Source organism: Urtica dioica, chromosome 11 (assembly GCF_054948205.1).
Source record: "Urtica dioica subsp. dioica isolate 48M chromosome 11, U.dioica_male_clone48M_v1_H2, whole genome shotgun sequence".
Taxonomy (NCBI): Eukaryota; Viridiplantae; Streptophyta; class Magnoliopsida; order Rosales; family Urticaceae; genus Urtica; species Urtica dioica.
In genome coordinates, this window is record NC_142766.1 from 21,236,827 (window position 1) to 21,260,746 (window position 23,920).

The 23,920-nt window shown below is 36.4% G+C and overlaps 4 protein-coding genes across 4 annotated transcripts; 2 read left to right on the forward strand and 2 right to left on the reverse strand.

The window, feature by feature from the left end:
- Positions 1-1,322: 1,322 nt before the first annotated feature.
- LOC149382308 (cell division cycle protein 27 homolog B-like) lies at positions 1,323-7,763 on the reverse strand. The gene is made up of 16 exons (XM_089601880.1): positions 7,600-7,763; positions 6,804-6,876; positions 6,533-6,642; positions 6,255-6,301; positions 5,854-5,951; positions 5,279-5,592; positions 4,545-4,700; positions 4,189-4,393; positions 3,831-4,045; positions 3,663-3,728; positions 3,337-3,456; positions 2,939-3,015; positions 2,726-2,845; positions 2,378-2,597; positions 2,006-2,287; positions 1,323-1,925 (listed from the first exon to the last, which is right to left on the reverse strand). The coding sequence occupies exons 1-16, from the start codon at positions 7,702-7,704 to the stop codon at positions 1,875-1,877; spliced, it is 2,259 nt and encodes a 752-aa protein (XP_089458006.1). The 5' UTR covers positions 7,705-7,763; the 3' UTR covers positions 1,323-1,874.
- Positions 7,764-11,172: 3,409 nt separating this feature from the next.
- LOC149382309 (Pseudouridine synthase family protein) lies at positions 11,173-16,484 on the forward strand. The gene is made up of 20 exons (XM_089630694.1): positions 11,173-11,440; positions 11,753-11,831; positions 11,924-12,124; positions 12,559-12,773; positions 12,888-12,960; positions 13,110-13,166; positions 13,272-13,351; positions 13,436-13,498; positions 13,576-13,663; positions 13,783-13,885; positions 14,001-14,104; positions 14,301-14,374; positions 14,561-14,625; positions 14,780-14,955; positions 15,176-15,243; positions 15,341-15,401; positions 15,512-15,549; positions 15,654-15,722; positions 15,828-16,095; positions 16,278-16,484. The coding sequence occupies exons 1-20, from the start codon at positions 11,214-11,216 to the stop codon at positions 16,302-16,304; spliced, it is 2,136 nt and encodes a 711-aa protein (XP_089486820.1). The 5' UTR covers positions 11,173-11,213; the 3' UTR covers positions 16,305-16,484.
- A 63-nt stretch (positions 16,485-16,547) lies between these two features.
- Positions 16,548-17,431, reverse strand: TIM23-3 (translocase inner membrane subunit 23-3). Its single transcript, XM_089630695.1, has one exon. The coding sequence runs from the start codon at positions 17,291-17,293 to the stop codon at positions 16,739-16,741; it is 555 nt and encodes a 184-aa protein (XP_089486821.1). The 5' UTR covers positions 17,294-17,431; the 3' UTR covers positions 16,548-16,738.
- A 3,410-nt stretch (positions 17,432-20,841) lies between these two features.
- LOC149382311 (Duplicated homeodomain-like superfamily protein) lies at positions 20,842-23,488 on the forward strand. The gene is made up of 2 exons (XM_089600796.1): positions 20,842-21,634; positions 21,971-23,488. The coding sequence occupies exons 1-2, from the start codon at positions 21,192-21,194 to the stop codon at positions 23,313-23,315; spliced, it is 1,788 nt and encodes a 595-aa protein (XP_089456922.1). The 5' UTR covers positions 20,842-21,191; the 3' UTR covers positions 23,316-23,488.
- The last annotated feature ends 432 nt before the right edge of the window (positions 23,489-23,920 follow it).

Consider the following 23,920-nt stretch of genomic DNA (forward strand, 5'->3'; position numbering starts at 1 on the left):
AAAAACAATTTAAATTGATTTCTATTGAAGGGATAGGTATTTCATCAATAAAACCTTATTCTCTAACTCACTCATTAAAAGATTTTTTCAATATCACTTCAATAAACCTAAAGAGTTTAAGAGAATTTTTTCACAAATTTAGACACATGTGAGATCTATTTTGACCTAATACTTGAAGTTGTGTGAGTATTTACTGAATTACCGATAACACATAAATGTTTTTGGTTTATTTTAATTACATTTTTCGATATGATATGATATACACATAGATTTCTCCATGTAAAATTTTAGTTTTCTCGATACTCTTCGTTATTTACAATTATTTATACTAGAGAAGGTAATTTAGTTCGGACACGAAACACGAAACAATTTTGACACAGTTTAAAGCGGATTTGAATCTCATTAAATGAGTCAATTCCTAAATGAATTGAACACCCTAACACGATTAAATAATAGGTCAAAACGACACAATTACGGTAACACAATTAAGATCCAATTAACACGATTATAAAATGTTGACACGAAATACACTTACGATCCGCACGAATATGACCCAACTAATATGATTACGAGTAATAGCACGATTACGATCCAATTAAACACGAATATTAAAATATATATATATATATATGTATATATATACATATAATTAAATATATAATTGTGTATAAACGTAATGTAAAATTATAAGTATAAATAAAAGACATAAAGTTGTAACTATAAATTAAAAAAAAAATAAAAAAAGAGATTTATATTCACGTAGAAGAACTTATAGTTTCAATTTTGATATGGATGATATTAAAAATGATCGATATATATCAATATCAATTCACCTAGTATTACGTATATTTAACACCAATCGACAATAGCAATCATATATAGCAATAGATTCTTTTCTTGATAGTTGGTTAACCGCAATTAACCATAAAATAACTGATTGAATGGTTAGAATGCAAATTAATCGATTAAAATGCCCACTTTTAGCTGGTTAGTTTGATCCCATGAGATGAAAGGTTATCGACAATTTGTTTTGGTGCAACGTCAAATATGATTTTTAATAACTTTACGAGCCTATTAATTTAGAATTGGATATCAGAGCGAAGAGTTATGGTCGAAATTGCTATATATGGTCGCTAATAGTCATATTTGTCAGTCATATCGCTTAAAAATTATTGTCAACTGAATATAACGTTGGTTAATTGATTAACCGTTCTAAAAAATATTGTTAACCGATTAAATCTTTTAGCCGTTTTGAATGGTTAATGATTAAATGTTAACAGCTCAAACTGTTAAAGCTTTAACAAGTTAACCATTTTACCCACGTATACTTGATGAAGTCTTGCACTATTTCCTTCGAGCTCCCATACAAAATAAGTGACCATGAAAGAGAAGAATGGATATAATCCCTACACTACATTTGAAACAGTCCTAAAACATGGTTAATAAGTGACCATGAAAGAGAAGAATGGATATAATCCCTACACTACATTTGAAACAGTCCTAAAACATGGTTTCTATTGGTTCCCAAAAAACAAAAACAAAAAATCGAGAATGCACGTTTAAAATTGGCAAACTGCTACAGTTCAGTTTCTACACTAAAGAAGGTCACGTAACACCTATTTCTCCTGAGTTTACATTCATAACTGGCGTTGGGCATTCGTTTCGTGTCTCTCAAAATTATGTTAGATTAAACCACGGTCAGTCTGCTCTATCTGCCAGATTCTAACTGCTCATGGGAACCACAAAATTCCCATACACTGATATCACAATCTCCGAAAGCACAAGCCAAACTCTGTTCTTTATATATCTTGACATTTGCATGGCCATTTCACAGGAAGATCTCTCTCTCTCTCTCTCTCTCTCTCTCTCTCTCTCTACATGTAGTCCTCTAGTTCATCGGGTACAAGTAACTTTTCAATAGCAGCCTGTTCAAAAAGATGAGAGAAAAGGGTGAGCAAAATGTTCTCCTTCAAAGGTAAGACAGTATTGAAAAGAGGCAAAGAACCTTGATAGAAGCCACATCGGTCGCAGTAGGTTTCAGATCCAATGCAAGACCGTAATGAAGCATTGCCTTGTCAGGCATGTTATTCCGTTTGTAGATTAAACCCATTAGAGCATAAACGCTGCTTTCTCGCGGGGCACATTCTTTTAGCTCTTTTAGGACTTCTAAAGCTTCATCGAAACTTTCCAAATTCATGAGCATATTAGCCTTCTGGTACATGGGAAGAGGGTTCTTCGGATCTACTGTGATAGCCTTCTCCATCATCATCAAAGCTTCCTGATTTCTCTGCCGGCAATTGGAACATAAAGATCAGAGAGCTATATGAAGAAAATAATGTCTCCTGATAGAGCATGATGAGGATCGAGCATAACGAACCTTTAGTGAATGGAGTGCCGTACCGAGATAAGACATGATAACAGAAGAACGTGGATTTATGTGGAATGCCCTGCGAAAGTGATGCTCCGAGAAATCAAACTTCTCTTGGCGGAGATAGACCATTCCAAGTCCATACCAAGAATTGTAATGTCTTGAATCAACAGTAAGTGCACTCTGGTAGCTCTTGATTCCATTCTCAAAATCCTCGAGTGACGCATATCTGCAGTTGTAAAATAGAAAAGAAAAAAAAAACATTATATATATGTAATAAATACAAATGTGTGAGATAATAAGCTCGTGTTGCAAAAGATCAGAGAGCGAGACAGAAAATTAAAGGGCATATCATACTCGTGGCCACAAAGAGTATGCGCATATGCAAATCTTGGATTGACTTTTACAGCTCGCTGAAAATTTTTAAGCGCGGTTTCATGATCTTTCTGCACACTATAATAATTACCCATGGCACACCTGCAATTGATTGATAGAAAAGAGACATGTAAGTATTATTGCAGAGACAATCAGTTCGATGAAACAGTCATAGAGACCAAATCAACAGGCTACCAAGATTGTGGAGCTAAGCGATCCGTTGATACCAGTTCTCGCGCCAAGTAACTTAATTTCATATCTTCCTTCAAATGCTGCAGAAAAACACAAAATATAAATAAATTTATACGAAAATTTTAGAAGTGCCAAGTGAGAGAACTAATGCTAAGTTCGGTCTGCCAATCTCGTCATCTTTGACATCAGGAATCAAACAAGGCCAAATGTATGATTTGTGATTTTTAACCATTGAGTATCTGTTGCAATGACAGTTTGACTTTGAAGAAATCCAAGCAAGGGGAAAAAAAAGTGCCACGAGAATTACCCTCTAAAAAACCACAAGGGACAGCCATTTCTTCAGTCATATTACTATAAATTGATATTCAGTTCACTGATGGTAGAAAGGTGAAGAAACTCACGTAAAGAACTGTAGAATAAATATCCATTCCCTCTAAGCTGTAAGGTGCTAAGTCACGGGCAAGACTGAAGGCCCTCACAGCTTTTAAATAATCTACCAGCTCAAAATATGCTTTTCCAACCTGCAGTTCGATACGTCGCCTGGTCAAATAAAAGCAGGTATAAAGTAAATTCAAATAATAATAAGAGAAGCAAAAGATGTTGAGAAACCAGAAATAAAATTCTTGGACAATGAGAGTGGACCTCTCTAAAGTCCGGAGATTCCATCCTTTGTATACCATTTTATCTTATTTTCATTAATTCAATGTTCGTGGTTCATGTCAGTTACCTGGGAAAGAACCCAGCCTGTATTGTAATGCTTGGCTGGAAGTTTTAGATAAACATCTAGAGCGTCCTGTAAAGTCAAGACCTGATTAAGAAAAGAAGAAAGAATAACCCAATTCCTAAAACGTGAAAATGTTCTGCTTCTCAACAATACCCCCAAAGCCGTACATACCTGGCACCTGTATAAGCAAGAGAGTCTATACCCCTCCCCGAATGTTCCCAAAAGGCTCAATATTTCTGACGTTCCGGAAATAATTTTTGAGCTGTTCATGCTACGACCCTCATGCATGGCTGCCTCTTCATTCTCTTGTACTCTAGTTTCACCGGAAAGTGATTGACCAGAAATAGAAGAGGCCACACTCATTTGTGTATCGTCCAAAGAGATGGCTGACCAGAAAGCAAAAGGAACAAATCTAGTGTATAAAAAAGTTCTGAAATAAATAAATTATAACCAAGGTATGTGTGCTGTGGAATCTTCACAAATTAGTATATTCATTTGGTGTATTGATGTGAGATAGAAGATACACCACCTTCATCAATATTTTCGTTGGCCCACGCATGTCCTTTGCGACTAGCCAGAGAACGTAATGACATTGAGCTTGGCTTGAACACGGATAGATATTTAGATGAGGTGGTAGTTCCATTTCCAGCGACCATTGTGGAAGCTGCAACAGTATCGCCCGAAAGTCGTGTACTCCGACGCATGCCAGAATCATTAAACAACCTACTTGAAATCTGTAAACAGAAGGATAAGATATTGAGGGAAAAGTTCAAGGTAATCTGATAAACTTCAATTGAATTTTCCAAATAATATATGTTAGTACGCGCATGTGTGGAAGCATGTGTAGACAGATACACACATAACCATTTTTATATGTAAGAATACCTTTCGTAGTTTTCCTTCATCTACAACCTTTCGTCGAGGGGCTTGAACTGTGGCATTTATTGTTGACTTTGGTGAGCTTTCGGTAGCAGCTGTACTGAGGTGTGGGCCATTTTGTGGTATATTTCTACAAATCGGTGGTGGAGCAATGCCCGAAAACTGCAAAGCAACGACACATTTAGAGAGTTAATGTACCACTGCTAACACCATACTAGTAAGAGGGAAATACTACTATTAACAAGAAACATAAAGGGTTTTTCGCGTATTTAATTGGATGGTTTAAATAAGAATATGTGTGCTCCTCAAAAACATAACGAAACAAACAAAAAGTTAAACCGTGTCAAAGTAATTTCTTATACTTAATTTCATAACCTCTCGGTACAAGGAGGAGTGGAGCGATGGAAATACAATAATTCCTCCCAACACTGGCTACAATTTTATAATATTGTTAGCTCTATCATTTGGAATTTAAACTCCTAGGCGGAATATCGAAAATGTGATTATTTTTTGTTTCTTGTAAAGTTGAGAGTAAAAAACTGGCACCCGTAATCACTATTCTTATGCACTTTATACACAAACTTGAATCAAACCACTTCTTAGAGAAATGTTCTAAACGAATGATGCAAAGAATCAATCTATTTTCAAAAATAACACTCAGAACAACCTCAAATTAGATACACAAAAAACTTCTGACAGACAAATAGATTTAAAACTTCCATACTTTAACACTCTTATACCTGTGCAGCCACTGGTGAAGGAGTGTTATAGAATAATAAGTTTGACGAGCTTCCGTTTAGAGACTGGGTGGAAGTACCTCCCATAACAGTACTATTATGGGAATTTCCCGAGATATCTCTGATATTATTTCCTTGCACATGTATCAATTGCCTGGGACTTGATTCTTCCAAGCCAAAGTTCTTTGCAGCAGCCAAATTACAATCTTCATTGGGCAGGTGCAAACTATGGGAAGCCGATCCTTGATGTAAGTAGCGGTTCTGTAGGCAACGACTGGCTGCTTCACCAAAGACCGTTGATGCTTCATCAGCAGCCCCTTAAACAACAAGGAAAACACACCAAAAAGGAATACAAGATTAATAATTAATGAACTTAAACATTTAAAAGCAAACAGTCCAAAAATAAAACTAATGGTATAACAATAACTGCTTAAAAAGCACTAGATAAAGTAAGAATGTAGATTAAAAAAAATACACAAGCTAACAATCCATAAAATAAAAAATAAAAATAGAAAACTCAATAATGTGAGCCATGTAGCAATAAATGGAATACATCATACATATATCGTCTTACAGACCTAATACGCAAAGCTCCTCATATGCGGCCCACATCAAAGGATTTAGTGACAAAGCCTCTTTAAAGTGATGGATTGCATATGTGCTTCTTTCAGTGTACCTAAATATTTGAGCGAAAAACCAATCATCAAAATCGTATATGAAGTAAAAAAAGAGAAAGAGAACAATAACACACCACATATAGAAAAAATATATATATATATATATATATTCAGCACTAAGATGGTTGTTTTTTTCGCATGAAGTAGGTGACTAGATACTATTTAAATATACACAGGGGAAAATGAAACCATATAGATGGAAAACAAAACTTTAGAAGCATATCTATTGTTGAAAACAAAACTTTGAAACATGCTCTCCAGCCTTTTTACTTTAGAAGGAAAAAAAATTGCGTATGAGAGACCTGTAAATAAGTCCAAGCAGGTAATGACCAGCAGCACCGTTTGGAACCTGGGTGTGCAAGCAAGACAACAAGTACAATTGAGCTGATTTGATATAAACTATGGTAAATGAATGACAATACATTATTATTGTTTGTTATATAAACTCTAGGAAAATAATAATATCTCTATCTAAACAAAGATTGGGCTATGGAAAAAGTGCTTGTGTGAGAAGTAACATTATTATAAGCTCATTGATACCTTCGGATATAAAAATCAGTACCGATAACTCATGCCCTACCTCTGAACTGGGCTCGTTTGGTGGACTCAGCGCCGCTTCAGCTTCCTTCAGAAAATCCATTTGAAAGCATGATATTGCAAACAAGTAGCGGGATTGGGCCATTTGTGTTCCTTGTTTTAAGGGGAAAAAGAAGGATGAAAATACACATACAAATGAGATTTGAGCTAATAAAAAGGGGGAAATTCAAAATCATTTGTAATATATATATACATATATATATATATATATATATATATATATATATAAAAGAAACAAGCTGTTGGAAGCTGACCTTTTAAAATATGGTAGGCACAATACGCTTGATTGTTGCGTAAGTAACAGCTGGCTAGCAATTGCAAATTTGTCTGCATAAGAGAATTGCTTCTTCAGAGGTAACCCATAAACCAAATTCAATTAAAGAGACTGAAATTATGCAGTAAGGGAAACTAGATAAATAAGCTATAAGGTCTTTCAGCTGTAGTAGATATCAAATTAAGTACTGAAATCCCTTGAAAAGGATTACAAAATTACATAGTTTCAACCTTCGACGCTTAAAAATGGTAAAGAAATTGTTTCAAAAAAGAAAAAATTGGTCAATAAATTAACTATACAGTTTCACCTACAGAGCTTCACATTTCTACTTCGAAAAACTATCTGAAGCTGGTTTTTTTAACTAGGAGTTGAAACCACCCTAGGAAAATCTAATTTCTTGATTAAAAATAATTTCTCATTTTCCAGTGAACCCATAAAACACAATTCTATGTAGAAAACAGCACCAGGTTTCAATCAATCAGCAGGAAAACGAAATCTTCAATCAGTATCAAACTCGAAAGCTAGAAAATGTGGAAAATCAAATTCAATAAGCAAAATAGAAAGAAACGCTGATCTCGATTAACACCGGTAATGATCGGCTCTGGCCACTGAGAGACACCAGCAAGAGAAAACAGAGAAATGAACAATCTTCTTGGTTATGAAAAAGACGATTGTCACTGAATTCCACCATAATGTCGAGACTTCTTGGTAACCAAACAGAACGACAACAACGAAAACAAAAGCGAGTGAGAGCGTAGGTGTAAAAGAAAAAGTACCTCGGACGGAAACTCAGAACAGAGACGCTCGCAGATGAAAATGGCGTTTCGGTACATGAAATCACGGAGACTGTGATGGACACAGTCGACGAGTATGGCTTCCATTTTTGCTTTGCTTTTGTTCTTCCTCGACGAGAGAGAAAGAGAGAGTAACTATTGGATTTTGGGGGCTTTTTTTAGGTTCAAATCCAGTGGCACGTGCCATAACCTTTATTTTGTTTTGTCACGTGACACTTGCTGTGATCAAAAGACATGCTTTACATTTCGTCGTGGTTTTTTTTTTTTTTTTTTTTTTTCAATGTTCGTCATTTTACCTTTAAAAATTAGAGCAAGATTCTGACTATGAGTTCCATGAGATTCAAAATGGGACCGCCGAATTCATGAACCAACGTGCTTATCGTTATATCAACTTATAACTTTGATATATTCTATATAAATATTAATAAGATATGTGCGGAAATAATCTTAGAATGTCACAATTCACAAACATTAAACAAAAAAATATATATATATTATACTGGGAATACTCTTATATTATATTAAATTAAGAATTGTTATATTATATTAAATTAAGATTTGTAACATAATAACCACTTAACGAGAATCTTTTAATATAATAGCTAAATTATCAACTTATTTAGAAAAATAGCTAATTACTAATTAAAGTTACCAAAAAAACTCTTTTTTCTCCAAATTCACATTTGATTCACCTCCGCCTAGGAATGGCAACGGGTACGGGTTTTAGCGGGTACACCAATACCGGTACCCGTACCCGCCTATTAAAATACCCGTTAACCCGGTTTTTCCAACGGGGCGGGTAACGGGTATATCCGCCGGGTGACGGATGCCAAAATTGAGCACCCGTTAACCCGTTTAAAAAAAATAAAAAAATAATTTTTAATAAGAATCAAAACAACAACCTACTCATTATGATATAATCTAATGTTTTCTTAAAAAAAATATCTAGTTTTTTTCCATAAAAATAATTAACGGGCGGGTTAGCGGGTTAACGGGGCGGGTTTAACATTTTCGCTACCCGACCCGCACCCGCTAAAATACTAACGGGTAATACCCGTTAGCCCGTTAACTCATTTTGAACGGGTATTACCCGACCCGTTAAGACCGGGTAACGGACGGGCTAACGGGTTTCGGGTAAAAATGCCATCCCTACCTCCGCCGCCGAAATTCTCACCCAAACCTCCTCCGTTCCTCCGGTCGAAACCCTAGTCTGAGCCTCCACAATCGCCAGCGAGGACTCAGATCTCGCTCCACGTAACGGTCTCTCTAAGTCGTACGACGAAACTCGAGTTCCGATACGTTTGGTTCAGGTTCTAATCAGAGATAGCGAAGATATTAATTGTGATGGTTAATCTGATTAAATGTGAGGGTTAATATGATTAACTTTGAATGTTAATTTGATTAAATGAGAAGATTAATCTGATTAACTGTGACGATCCTCCTCCAAAGACGATCTCGAATAGCGGTGAGTCCCAGCGGTTGCGTCAATTTGGTCACTCGAACCTCGACGCGAGGTCTTCACGTATTAACTGTGATAGTTAATCGGATTAATTGTTAAAGTTAATCTGATTAACGGTGACGATCCTCTTCCTTAAACGATCTCGAACAACGGCGAGTCCTGACGGTTAATCTGATTAATGTATACGGAGGATTCATGTTCCGAGTTGATCGACCTTGTTCGCCTTCACCCGCTCGTAATATTTCCTTTTTTTGCTTAGATATGTTTAAAAACTGTTGTGGATTTGGTTCTTGATCCAAGACAATGGGATATCCTTGATGCACATTTTGTCCAATTGTTTTTTTTAAATCTACAAAAGATTCCAATTGTGTTCTACTGTAAATTTGTTAATGCATTGTTTTTTTTACTGGATTTTTATTTACATAAAAAAGAGAAATTATGAATGCACACGAATATTATATAGAGACTAATGATACTGATGGGACCATGAGGCAATTACCCCGATTCATAGTTGCTGAGAAGGCTTTGGTAAGCTAGTTATTTATTCTCTTGTGGTAGTTGGTTCTTTCGTGAGCCTTGTGTTGTATAAAGAGTCTGTTGCTTGTGCTACATTTTCTTTCAAGGCTCTATATGCAACTTTCATGTCATCTTTGGTCATAATATTTTAACCCATTTTTTTCCTACTCTAAATCTCTCCTTTTTTTTCTTCCACATGAAGTTGCAATGCTTGAATAAATGTCATGGGGAACTACTTGCAGGCTCTTCGAGGAATACCCAAAACTTTGAGAATGACGTAAGTTCAAGAAAGAAAGAAAGAATACGAGAATGATGGAAAAACCATTTTATGATCTACACGTCGATTCCAAAAATTGAATTTAATTATCAGATTTCTCTGTGATAATGGTTAGTGCTCAAACACTAACTGAACCAAATGCTAATGTTATTTGATGTCCTATTACTCAGGTATGTACATAGTTACCAGAGCTATTTATAGAATCATGCAGCAAGTATGAAGGTGCAAAAATATGGTAGCCTCTCATTGGCGGTACATTTAATGACGTGCTTCGTTCTATGTACATTTTGGTAGCCGCGTGCCCCGTCTCTTTGCCCATCATGACCGCGCGGTACTCATCAACAAACCCGCTAATACGTTCCACCAATTCGGTCGGAGACCATTTGCTTTCCCCGAGATGATATTGTTCATGTGGCTCCACAATTTCCAAATCAAAATCACCAACAGTTCCAGAGAACGTACCCTAAGAGACTCCATGACTTTGAGGAAGAGACTTATAGCATAATCTCTTCTCAGATTTTCGACTACGTCTTCAAAACTTTTGATCTTCCACACTTTTCGGGACCACAACCAACCCAAATAGACGTGTAAGATTGATTCAACACCGCGGGAACACACCGGGCAGCTCACATCATTCGTGATCTTATGTTTAGTGAGAATAGTCCGGACTGGATCCACCATTTGCAAACACGCCACACAAAACACTTGATCGTTTGTGAGAGTTTTAGGCACCAAAGTTTGCCACACCAATCAACGTTTTCGGAAGGGGTATAACTTGCCATAAGAAAAAAAAGAAAAAACCACTTTATATTCATTTTGTATCGAGTATTCGCCAACGAAAGACATCGGCAGGTTTCATTATGTTCACCGAGATGCTAAGAATAGCCGCCGCATCCATGCATATTTACAACAATAATTGTGTATATATACATGTGTGTGTGTGTGAGAGACAATTAGGTTAGTACTCCAATACTTCACATTTATTTTAAAAAATAGGTAAAATTTTATTTTATTAAAAAAATAGTCTATCAAGCCGAAATAAATTAAATTTAATTATTTTAGTTAATTTAATTCACTTCAATTTAAACGAAGTAAATTAAATTAATTATTTTAGTTAAAGTTAATTTAATTTACTTCGACATCATGAACTATTTTTCAAATAAAATGAATTTTTCGTTAAAATCTTTAAAGAATCTAGTTTACTTGCAACAAATTCTAAAAAAAAAAAAAAATTAAAAAAAAAAGCCGTGTAAAAGGTTAAAATAATAAAATAAAGCGCGCCAAATTGGGAGGATAAAAAAAAGGGAAAAAAAATAGAGAAAGAAAGAGGGGGAAAGGTGCGAAATGCTATTGGGTTTCAGAATTCCGAGCAAAACGGTGCGTTTTATGGACACCGTAAAACCCATATCGTCTTCGTCCTCGTCGTCGTGTTTGTCCGTTGCAAAACCCTACTCGCTCTGCAACTTCGCGCCGGAAACCCTAATTGCAATGAAAGCTCCCGAGGAATCCGATGTCGGCATTTTCTGCTTCATTTCTGACCTTCCTGGTTTTCGCGGAGTCCTCAAGCAAAGGTCTCTCCATCTCTCCAATACGAGCTAACACTCATTGCACATCTCTATAATACGTGTGTTATTTGTGCTATAGCTTCTACGTGAACTTGGAAAAGTAGAGACTCGGTTTCTGATTTTAAGAGCTTTAAATCTGGTACCAGATTATCCATAGCTTGTAACTAGCGATGTTTACTAAAGGCACGGAAATCATTAGAGTCGTGCAGTGCTTGCTCTTTGTTTCTATCTGATACCAGAAGAAGATTATGCATATTGTTAGCGGTTGTTTTTTGTAATTTTAATCGATTTAGTTTTTCTGCTTGGTGATTGATGTAGGTATTCGGATTTTATAGTAAACGAAGTAGATCCTGATGGGAACGTAGTTCATTTAACCTCTTTGAAGGCACCCCCAGAGGTATTTTTTTTCTTTTTAATCTTGCATTTGCAGACCAAATTATGGTGTGTTTTCTTTTGATTATCGATAAAAATTTGGATATCTTTATTCAGCCCCGTGAGGAATGTAAAATCGAGAACAGCGACGCTTCAAGCAAAAGTTATATTTCTGAGCTCGAATCATTTAGATCTCTCGCTGGGGACTCTGATGCCGAGCTTTTGAAAGCTTTGATCGACCAAATCAACTCTGGTAGTGGCGAAGATTGCATTTCGCCCATTGTTCTTTCACCGAGTTCTGACAAAGCTCGTCGAACGGTCAGTTCAGATTTTCATTTTTACATTTAGCTCTTCATGTTATCCTAGAAAATTTACCATGGGAAAAATGAATTAGCTTAGTTTTGTTGATCGCTGGTAAGTCTTGTTTCATCTTGCATACTGGAGCTGACTTGTTGAGTGGCTCGATTTTGGGAATCTAGTGACAAGGATTTCATGTACACGATGAACAAGGTTTACTATAAAAAGAGGATTTTTTTAAAATCAGAAATGGGTGAATGAGAATCGAATTCAATGCCCATATGATAGCCTAGATTGATTGTTTGGCTCCTTGCTTGCTTGATTACGAGTTCAAAATTGATTTTCAGATATGGGGCTTTTTTTTTAAAAAAATTTGGGCATAAGGACTCGATTCCTTTTTTTCCTCTATTTTTCTGTCATCCATCATTTGCATTTACTCTATTCACATATTTCAGGAAATACACAATTTTTTTAAGACGAAGTTGAAGTTTCTCGTCACTGATACCACTGATGGGCCAGATGCTTCTTCAAAATGCATCCGTGTGAGATTAAATAATAGTGGTCAGAGCAACCAAGGAAGGAACTCCAGAAAACGGAAAGAACGAGGTGGTAAACCTTTTGATAGTAGAGGTTCAGAGGACTGGCAAGACAATGTTGGCAAATTTCTTAGGTAACTCGATACAGACACAAACACACCCACACACAAATCATTCTGAATTATAGTACTTTCCATTGCATAATACTACTTAACCTGCAAATTTCTCGAATAACCTATTATATTTAGGTTTCATCTTTACAAGGAAAACAAGGATTCTCAGGAGGCCATTGGACTACTTGGAAAGATGCTTGGCATACAGGTTCTTGTTATTGCACCTTTTTCATTTTACATGAAATTAATCAATTCCTTTTTTATTTATTTTTTATAATATCACACATTTGCGATAGAGGTATATTGCTTTGTATCGTGGTGAGATTCTGCTAATGGGGTGACGATGATATGCAACAGCCGAAGTCGTTTGGGTTTGCAGGAACAAAGGATAAGCGTGCAGTCACAACTCAAAGGGTATTAATTTAACTGTATTTCTTGGTACTGGTGCAAAAAGTCTAGATTTTGGAACTTAATGATATTGAAGAATGGTGCTCACATTGTTATCCGTTTAAAACTCAGGTGACAGTGTTTAAGCTGCGTGCTAGTAGATTAGCTGTCCTGAATGACAGGCTAATTGGTATTAAAGTTGGCGATTTCTGGTAAAGTTGGATGAAGCTATTCGTCATTTTATTTACACATTTATTCAATTGTCTTTTGATCATTTAAGTTTTTGTGTTTTTCAGCTATGTTAACGAGGGACTATTCCTCGGACAACTCTCGGGAAACAGATTTACTGTTACATTGAGGTGAAGGTTTTCTCACGAAGTTAATTTTACGTGTAGATGCACTCTTGAGTTTGTACTTATTGCACTCATTCTTTCAGAGGAGTTGTTGCAGATTCTGAAGATACTGTAAAGGCCTCAGCGGCTGCTCTAGGAAAACAGGGTTTCATTAATTACTTTGGCCTACAAGTACTTAATCGCTACTTTTTATCTTCTTATCTACATGATGCACTTAAATTTTAGCTACACAGCTTTAGCCTTTTGCTATATCCGTATTCTTATTGCGATGTGTATTTAAATGAATTCAGCGTTTTGGAAGCGGTTCTGTTCCGACCTTCCTTGTCGGAGCTATGCTACTCAGAGGAGAGTGGAAAGCTGCTGTGGATTTGATTCTTGATCCAAGAGAAGGGGATATCCTTGATACACATTTTGTCCAATTGTTTTTTCTGTATCTAAAAAAGATTCCATTTGTGCTCTACTGTAAATTTGCTAATGCACTGTTTTCTTTGACTGGCTCTTTATTTACAAAAAAGAGAAATCATGAATGCACGCGAATATTTTAAAGAAACTAGTGATATTGATGGGACCATGAGGCAATTACCCCGATTCATGGTTGCTGAGAGGGCTCTGGTAAGTTAGTTATTTCTTCTCTTGTGATAGTTGGTTCTTCTGTGAGCCTTGTGCTGTCAAAAGAGCCCGTTGCTTGTGCTGGAATTTCTCTCAAGGCTCTATATGCAACTTTCATGTCATCTTTTGTCATAATATTTTAGCCCATTTTTTTCCTACTTTAAATCTTTCCATTTTTTTGTTTTTCTTCTTCATGAAGTTGCAATGCTTGAAGAAATGTCCTGGGAACTACCTGCAGGCTCTTCGAGGAATACCCAGAACTTTGAGAATGATGTAAGTTCAAAAAAGAAAGAAAGAATAAGAGAATGATGGGAGTTAGTGTAATTTAAGAAAGCATTCTATAATCTACACGTCAATTCCCTGAATTGAATTTAATTGTCCGATTTCTCAGTGACGATGGTCAGTGCTCAAACACTAACTCAAGTAAATGCTAATGTTATTTGATGTCCTATCACTCAGGTATGTACATAGTTACCAGAGCTATTTATGGAATCATGCAGCAAGTACGAGGGTGCAAAAATATGGTAGTCTCTCATTGGCGGTACATTAATTACCTGCTTCGTTCCATGTAGAGTCTGGAATCTCAGTAACTGTGCCATATTTATCAACGTTTCTGCCGGCGCTTAATTAAAGCGTTCAACAAAGGCTATATGCTTATATGATTACATCGTACTGTAGGCACTGACAACGTGGTGGTTGGCGACCTTGTGTATTGCAAGGAATCAGACATGCCGTGTGTGAAAGAAATAGCCACACCCGTGGCTGAAGACGAAGACTCTAACAATACGCTTCCTAATGATCTAGATGAAACCACAGTGACCGATATTCCCGAGGAAAAGAATATCAGTGTAAAGGTATGTTATTCTACTTGGGATCCTTTTAGGATTGTTTCAAAGGTATGTCCTTGAACTGCTATCTACCACCAAACCCATATAGGGTGCAAGTTATTCTGTCCTATGGTTTTGGGACTTGCTGGTATCTGTGGTAGTCATGACATCTTGTTTATGGAAAAAAAATTGTTTTATTTTGAACTTAAGTTTAATTATTCATAATACGTGTATAATCTTGTTGCAGGCTGTGACTGAGCAAGATATCCTCAGTGGAAAGTATACAATTGTGGATGTTGTGCTTCCTATGCCTGGGTAAAGAAAGAAACGTCAAACCTTGTGCCACCTTATATATGCATTGTGTGTTTACCTTACTGTTCATTCCCACACTTTTCATATGCTTTTTTGGCAGTTCAAGGGTAATTCTTCCTCAAAATGATGTAGCCCAAGTCTATCATGATTTGGCGACTAAGGTCTGTCTCAACATTCCAGAAATCCATAGGTCCTGGGTTATAATTCTTCAACAATTATTGTTATTTTATTTTTGAAAAAGTTCTGATTGTCATTTTGCTACTGTATTCAGGATAATATCAGTTTGACGGAGAGCGCACACGGTGTCAAGTATATCACTGACTTCTCTTAAACCCGCATATCATCGATTTTTTTTTCTTTTCTAATAATTGCTCTTACTTAAATTAAATCCGTGTTTTTTCATAACATTGCAGAGAATTCTCTATCACGAACATGACTGGAAGTTACAGGCGTGTTTTCCAAAAGCCGCTAAATTACGAATGGTTAAGCCTTGGCTTTCCTTCTTTCCGTTCCTCGGACTTTCGGCGATCAATTATTCCCGCTCACAATTCTTTTCCTTTCCTTTTCTTCTTCCGGTTGTGTTGCAGGGAATTTCTGACATATACCGACAGTACGGTGCCTTTGGCAGAGACGGATATGGACATCATGGCTAAATCTAGACCCGCGGAAGATGTCAAAGAAGACACAATCAACGGAAACGAAGAGACGAGTTTGAATAACGGGAATGATATATCAGACGTTCCAACAGGGAACAACTCTGAAGAACCCCAAAAGGCGATCAAGCTAAGTTTCACTCTCCCGGCTTCTTGTTACGCCACGATGGCCATCAGAGAGCTTCTAAAGACCTCAACTTCCGTACGTATCTCTTTCCATTTATTACCAAGTCCATTAGAAATAGTCTACACAAATTGAGTTTTTGCATGACACTCTTCTTCACAACCCAAGTAAAATCCCAGACCTGAAATACAATAAAGCATAGTATTTACTTGATTATTTAGAGAAGTCATTAAGCCTTTGAATTGTACTCTGTTTTGCAGACTGCGTTTCACAAGACGTTAAATTAGAGGAAGGAACGATCTCCGTATAACAACCGTGCAAACATTATTTCAACTTTTTTTTTTTTTTTTTTTTTTCCGTTTTATGAAATTTTGTTTTGACGCATCAGAGTGTGATCAGAGATTTCTTTATCTTCATTTTAAGCTCAGATGCAAAAAAATTGAATTATATGCAGTACAACTTTCATCGTCGTTGATTGTTCTTCATTTTCAATTATTAAAATGGTAAAAAAAAAAAAAAAAAATTCAATATCACGAAGAAACGATTATCATTGCAAAGTCGACAGATTTTTTTCAAGGAGAGATTAAACTACAACCTACAAAAGAAAAAGAAAAACTATCAAAGTCTCAACCAAACCGAACAACATATTTCTCTCTTCTCCAAACCCCTAAATGATCCAAATTAAACGCATTTCCAATCTCCAAAACCAGACCTAATAACTCTATATCGGAACATATCTCTTGACGACGTGCTTTCCTGCCACCGCCGCCGCCGCGGCGATCCCTCCCACCGCTCCGGCGATCGCCGCCGACCTCGGCCCCGCCGCGGCTTTGTAAATCGCGCCAGTCCCGAGACCCGCCGCGACGGTGTTCAGCAAATCGTCGCGGCCGCGGAGATGAATCGCTCCGCTCTCTAGGCCGGCGAAGATCAGCCCTAGGATCCCGAGCGTGTTCCCGTACCTCCTTCCGAGCTGGCCTCCCGAGTTCAGGACTCGGTTGACTCGGAGCTTGGCCGTTTCGCCGCGCTCCGCCGCCCCGAGGCCTTCTACTGTCCCCCTGGCGCCGCCGACCACCGCGCCGGAGAGGTATCCTATGCCGGTGTAGTACTGGAGATTCTCGCCCCAGGATCGGTGGGGCTTCGAGGCCTCTTCGATGAAGAGGTGTTCGTGAGCCGTTGGGAGATTGTAGAGGTTTCGGATCGGGACGTTGAGGTCTTTGTAAGGGTTGTATAGCCTCTGGTTATCGTCCTCGTGGCTGTGTGTTCTCGAATCCGCCATAGGAGCTCGGAGAGAGAGAGGTCTTTGAAAAATGTTCGGACAATCAAAAACCCTAGATATCAGAGAAACTAGGGTTTAAGCGTTTGTTCTCAAGGTTTATTTGGCCAAGTCTTTCTCCAGATTGTTTCACAACACCAACTAATACTCTAATAGTGGTGTATTAAAAAAAATATTAAATAAAGTGTTTAATCTTTAATTGAATGATTCAAGTCGGTTCGCTCGTCCGAAGATTCTGTACCAGTCCAGATGTACTACTTAAAGAGTCAAGCCCAACCTCAAATGATTTGACAATAATGGGCTTCTAATGACTAATAAAACTGGGCTTGCAATTTAGATCTCATCATACTAGTGCTGGACAGGAAATAACTAGGGAAATTACATCACTAGCTCAAATTGGAGACTGAATTCTCTAAAAACCTCGTATTTCAAATATTTCTTGGAATACCTCGCTATGTGAATATTTGGACGAAAATCTCTTTCGAATATTCTAAGTATCTACAAAATATAAATTTTTTTACCCGTAAATTTCTTCGTTCCAAGAGAAACCATCTAAAATCAGCTAAGTAGTTTAACGAGAGGTAGGATTTTCCATCCCAAAGTCCGAAAAATATTTAAAAAAAAGAATTTGAAAGGAAGATGAAGATTGAAAGACACAATAGAAAATTCACATGAAAAATAAAGTATCTTGAGAAAGCAACTGAGAAATAAAACATTGATAGAAACAATTTTTAAAACGAGGAAGCTCAAGTAATTTTAACATATTAACTAGTCGAAACTCAAAATAAAAAATTTACTTCGTTTTCAAAAACATATTTTTTTTATAACACTTCAAATCTCACTCTTATTTTAAGAATACTTTATTCTTTGTGTTTATTGCTTACTATGCTCTTATTTCGAGTCCTCATCTTTGTTTAAAAAAACGAGTTCACATTCAGACTCGTCGACAAATATAACAGAAGATAATATATACGAAAATTAATCAAGCACAATTTATATATATGTGATTGGTAATAAGTATAACTTTAAGAACATGTTTGTCCGAATATTTAGTTTGTGAAGTATTTCAAGAATTATAACGATATTACGAAATAATGTGTTCGAATTTCCTCAAATAATTAGCTCAGTTGTTTTTCTTGTTTACTATGAGGTAAGAGAAGTGATTCGTAATTAGTGGTGTGTAACGAAGCTATGTATTGTTCTCACAGGGCATAATTAAAGCAAAATAATGGCAAGTAAATGATGATTATGTTTTTGGCGGGAGAATTAGCTTAGCACATGGTCATTGAATAGCAACTTTAATTCGGGCGTGACAGAACAAAGTTACTTTTGAATTATTTATGGACACATATCAGGACGATTTATTGTTTTGGTGATGTCAATTTGTAACGGAATGTGTTTAGCTTTTTTCCTCCTAGTCCAGAGTGAATAAATGCTGGACTAAATTAGCTCATAATTTTGCATACATATATTGTCAATATGGTTGGAGAGGATAAAGGGCAAGCCATATTGAGCTTTTTACAATGTTCCCTTGTATTCATTACAAGCCCTGATGTGTCTCTATCAACAATTCATACCAAATTGGTGAATAAATTTCTATGTGCTGGAGGACTTAGCACCCAGTATATCTTTTCTTATTAACTTGGTTTTTAAAATTTTCTCATGGTAATATAATTGTGCTAGACAGCTTTATTTGTAGTCAAATTGCTAATGTTTCATATTTTGTACTTTAATTCCGCATACAAAATTGAATGTGGTAATTTTCTTTAACATAAAAAGGTTAGTTTTTAGACTTGTGTAGCGCTGGTCAAATGGATAAATTGTCATAGTGTAATTTAATTTTTTAAATGTATATGATGGCTTTATAGGTAGAGGAAGATAACGCTAGCTTATAATGTTTTTTTTACTTCTTTCCAGTTGCTTTAAACTTCTGTGCTATAATGTTTAATTTAAGAGAGGAGTGAAATGTTATATGTTTTATATTTTTAAAATGGATCTAAAAATGAGAGAATTACACAACTAAAGTTTTTTTTTGAAGTTTTATTTAAAAAATATTGTGATTTCAAAATATATTAAAAATGTTGTTTTTTCAATTTGTTACGATAATATTCTTAAGTATATAATTTAAGTATACACAAATTTCAGTATACACTCGATATATTGTTAAGTAGTAAGTATACATTTATAAATGAATATATATTTTATTTATATTTTAGATGTAAATATTTTAGATGTATGAGCACACCGCTTTTAGAATGTATACATTATAGTACTATTTAAAAAAAACAAATTGATAATAATAACATAGTGTATAAAATGATTAAAAAAACATAAGAAATTGACATTTTATTGGACACAAACTATTTTCGATATAAAACGATTACGCGCTAAGGTAATTTTCACTCTTAAGATGAGAAGGTAACTCTCGTGGGCCATCTTGGGCCTAAAGGAAAGTTAAAAAGTCCAACTAAGTCACTCTTGCCCAAGACCAAAAGTATCATTTAAGGACTTTCATTCCATTAATCAATTAGTTATTTAACATTCGAATTCCATGATCTTTAAATCCCTCAAGACACACAAGCATGTCCAGATTATGGACGGAACGAAAGTGCAATTACGAAAATTTAACCGAATTAGATGACATTTAAAAATAAAATAAAAAAACTTTCAAACAAACCAATTATTTTGAATCTGGTATTTAATTTTTTTACATGCTACTTAAAGACTAATTATTATGGAGAAAAGAGAACGAAAATAAAGATCAATGATTGGTAGGAATGATTGATCATACTGACTGAGTTTTTGGAGGGTTGAGATTATGAGGGTGTATTTAAACTTACGGTGTGGGCTGGCCCATGTGAAAATAGCCCATCCTTAAATTAATTGGTCCCAGTCTCTGCATGTTTTCACGTGTCCTGCCATGCCTTTGCCGTTAATTACACCATCATGAGCATCAGCTACTGCATAGGATTCTAAGGACCCCCAAATGGTACAAAATAGGAAAAATATAAAATTTAATAATATTATCAGTTCTCAACCCTACTTAAGCTATGCTTTGTCACACTCTCAAGCCATGTGAGAGTTGTCCTCACGCGCCGACCCAGCTCTCATATCTGCATGTACTAAAAACGAGTGATGTGAAATTCGATCGGTTGATGATATTGGGTTGGGGACAAGATTTATATATTTTCAAATTTCAACAACACAAAAAAAAAATTATTTGCTTGTGGTTAAGTGGTCATTTCCACATGTTTTGTAACATTAATAATGTATGTCTAGTGATTGGTATCGAGTATAGGTACTAGTACTACTACACAACAACAACAATCAATTGGGCTTTTTGATATTAAATAAATAATAAAAAAGTTTTGATTTTTTCTTTATTTTTGGAGGCATGGAATGTAATTCATGATTCAGTTCCATTTTGAATGAAGAATAATAAAGACTAATAAAAAACAATAATAATAGAAAGGAAAAAATGGGATTCTGAGATCAATAGTACTTTGCACTGAATATATGTATAAGTTTGCCTCAGTTGGGAGTGTGACTTCACTTTCCTTCTTAAAGGTTGTGTGACAGCAAATACTAATGCTAAGCCTCCCTTTTCTCTCTTCCAGAATAGGACAAACTCATTGATAAATGAGAGAGAGAGAGAGAGAGAGAGAGAGAGAGAGAGAGAGAGAAACAAAAGAGAGAGAGAGACTAGGATTGGTATTTTTGTAGTCTTCTCTTTCCCACCTTTTGCCAATTTACAGTAAATTGTGTGTGTTGAGAGCGAGAGAGCCAAAAGATAGAGAGGAAAAAAAAATCACTATAGTGTTTTTCAAATACACACTTCTATTACATCTCTCTAGTCTCTACTACTAATAACAACACACACAAAAAAATCCTAGAAAGAAACATGTTTGATGGATTACCTAATGACCAGCTTTTACACCAATTCATAACACCAACAACAAGAACTTCTTCTTCTTCTTCTCCTCCAAATCATTCGCTCCCTATTTCCTCTTTCCCTCTCCAATCTCAGACCACAAACAACAACACAATAGTCAACCACTTTGACTCATTCTCTCACCATAATCACTTACTTCTTCCCATTCACCACCACTCACAGCTGCAACAACACCATGAGTTTCTCCACCACAGCTCGTTATTGCACCACCACATCAACGTCAACGACAAGGCGGTCAAAAGCCACGTGGCGGAGATCGAGCGATCGATGGCTGCGACGGTGGTGGACGAGGACGACGAGCCGTGGGGGAACGAGGAGATTCTCGCGCTGTTGAGGATCAGATCTACGACGGAGAATTGGTTCCCTGATTTCACTTGGAACCAGGTCTCAAGGTACGTGTATATATCTATATAATTGTTTATTTCTTCAATTAATTCTCTAGGTTTTTATTAAATTCATGTTATTGAGCTTTATTACGGCGTTGAATTTGAGAGGGAAGAGAGAGAATTAGCATGTTTGTTTGTTGGTATTCTATTCATGTATAAAGTTATTGAGATTACCCAAAAAGATAGAAAGAAAAAAAAATCACAGAGAGAATAATAAATAATAAATGTTTGTGAAAAGTTCTTCTGTTCATTGTTTTGTCGGCTACACATACATACATACATACATACATATATACAATATAGTGATATACAGACATTGAATAATGGTGGTGTGTGTGACAGGAAGCTAGCAGAGATTGGATTCAAGCTCAGAAGCGGAGAGAAATGCAAAGAGAAGTTCGAAGAAGAAAGCAGATATTTCAATAATAATAATAATTGCTCAAACAAAAACTTCAGGCCGTTTCTCAGCGAGCTTGACGAGCTCTACAATCACAGTACTCAGCGGCAAAACGACGTCGTCGCAGTCACAATCGAGCCCCGAAAGAACAGCCATTCACCGGCGGAGCAGATAGGAGTAACCAATAATCCGATAGACTTGCCCGCAGAGGATCACACGAAAAAGGCTTCCGAGGATCATCAGAGTGGGAAGAAAAGGAAGAGATCAGCACCAATTCTAGAACCTTCTTCTTCTTCTTCTCCAATGCCGTCGGCGAGTAATAAGTTCGAGATGTTCAAGGGGTTCTGCGAGGAGATAGTGAAGAAGATGATGGCTCAGCAAGAGGAAATGCACAACAAGCTCATGGAAGACATGGTGAGAAGAGACGCAGAGAATTCGAGAAAGGAACAAGACTGGAAGAGAAAGGAAACGGAGAGGATGAACAAAGAGCTCGAATCCATGGCTCACGAACAAGCACTCGCCGGAGACAGACAGTCCGCGATCATCGAGTTCTTGACCAAATTCACCTCCGATCACACCAAGTTCCCAGAGCCGATCATTAAGAAGAAGAAGAAGGAATTCTCTCTCCCCGCAATCGCCGCCAAAAAGGTGCTGGTAAAAAGTCAAATCACTTCATCTTCTTCTTCCACACTGGTCCACGAGAAAAGCCCTAATTCTGAAAACCCTAGCCCTCAAAACCCTAGCGCTGTTATCATAAATATCCACAGTCCTCCGTTGAGCATCGGCGAGAACAAGGACAAGGATAGCCAATCGGGGAAGAGATGGCCGAGAGACGAGGTTTTGGCACTGATAAATCTCCGGTGTAGTACTCTCTACAGTAACAGCAATGGATCATCAGATAACAGCAACAAAGGGAATAATATTCCTCTGTGGGAGAGAATATCGCAAGGAATGTGGGAGATGGGATTCAAGAGAAGCGCGAAGAGGTGCAAAGAGAAATGGGAGAACATCAACAAGTATTTCAGGAAGACCAAAGACGCGAACAAGAAAAGGTCTGTCGATTCAAGAACTTGCCCTTATTTTGACCAGCTTAGCACTTTGTACAGTAAAGGAACGCTCGTTCATCATCATCATCATCATAATCACGATGAAGATCATCATCATGTTATAATCGATGATATTGATCTTGGTCAAGGTGAGAGATCGGAAACTACAACTTCTATTACTACTACTACAAATAATAATAATAATAATATCGTTGTACCATCGGCTTTTGATTTTGAATTCTAATCCTATAAGTTTGGCATTTATTTATTTTTCGTGTGCAACAATACAATGTGGCGTATTTCTTGGGTTTTTGGGGTTTTTTTTTTTTTAATAATTATTATTTGGTGAACATGTAGTGGTAGTACGAGAGTGACATGAGAAAAGAGAAAAGAAAAAAAAACTATTATTTTATTTTATTGTTTATATTTTTCTCGACCTGCGATATATGTTGGAGAGCTTGTTTTTAGCGGTCACCGACAATTTTGAGAAAATAATAATGAGATTTTTTTTTTTTTTTTAATTTGTGAAGCAAGAGTAGTCATGACTCATGAGGTTACTACATGGTGTGATCATCTGAGAATTGTCATTGTTTGATTCTGTGTTTACTATTTCAATAAATTGAAAAGACATGATATTTCTTTCAGAGCTTCCTCTCGTGCTGTTATTTCTATATGGAATAAAACCAAAAAAGAAATATATGTGCACAGACCAAAGAATCTTTTGTAGCCGAAATAAAAGGAAGGCTTTAATTAAAAAAAAAAATTCTATCGTGTGGTGATCGTGTTTACCAAGTTGTTTTTGCTATAAATGAACAATTAATGTCACCTCATTTAAGATTCTTATTTGCC

Coding starts and splice junctions, on each gene's coding strand:
- LOC149382308 (XM_089601880.1), bottom strand. CDS start 7,704: ATGGAAGCCATACTCGTCGACTGTGTCCATCACAGTCTCCGTGATTTC. Junction 6,302..6,532: donor CAAACGAGCCCAGTTCAGAG/GTAGGGCATGAG, acceptor TTGCACACCCAG/GTTCCAAACGGTGCTGCTGG. Junction 4,046..4,188: donor CAACGAAAATATTGATGAAG/GTGGTGTATCTT, acceptor CTTTCTGGTCAG/CCATCTCTTTGGACGATACA.
- LOC149382309 (XM_089630694.1), top strand. CDS start 11,214: ATGCTATTGGGTTTCAGAATTCCGAGCAAAACGGTGCGTTTTATGGAC. Junction 12,125..12,558: donor CTGACAAAGCTCGTCGAACG/GTCAGTTCAGAT, acceptor CACATATTTCAG/GAAATACACAATTTTTTTAA. Junction 12,961..13,109: donor GAAAGATGCTTGGCATACAG/GTTCTTGTTATT, acceptor GATATGCAACAG/CCGAAGTCGTTTGGGTTTGC.
- TIM23-3 (XM_089630695.1), bottom strand. CDS start 17,293: ATGGCGGATTCGAGAACACACAGCCACGAGGACGATAACCAGAGGCTA.
- LOC149382311 (XM_089600796.1), top strand. CDS start 21,192: ATGTTTGATGGATTACCTAATGACCAGCTTTTACACCAATTCATAACA. Junction 21,635..21,970: donor ACTTGGAACCAGGTCTCAAG/GTACGTGTATAT, acceptor TGTGTGTGACAG/GAAGCTAGCAGAGATTGGAT.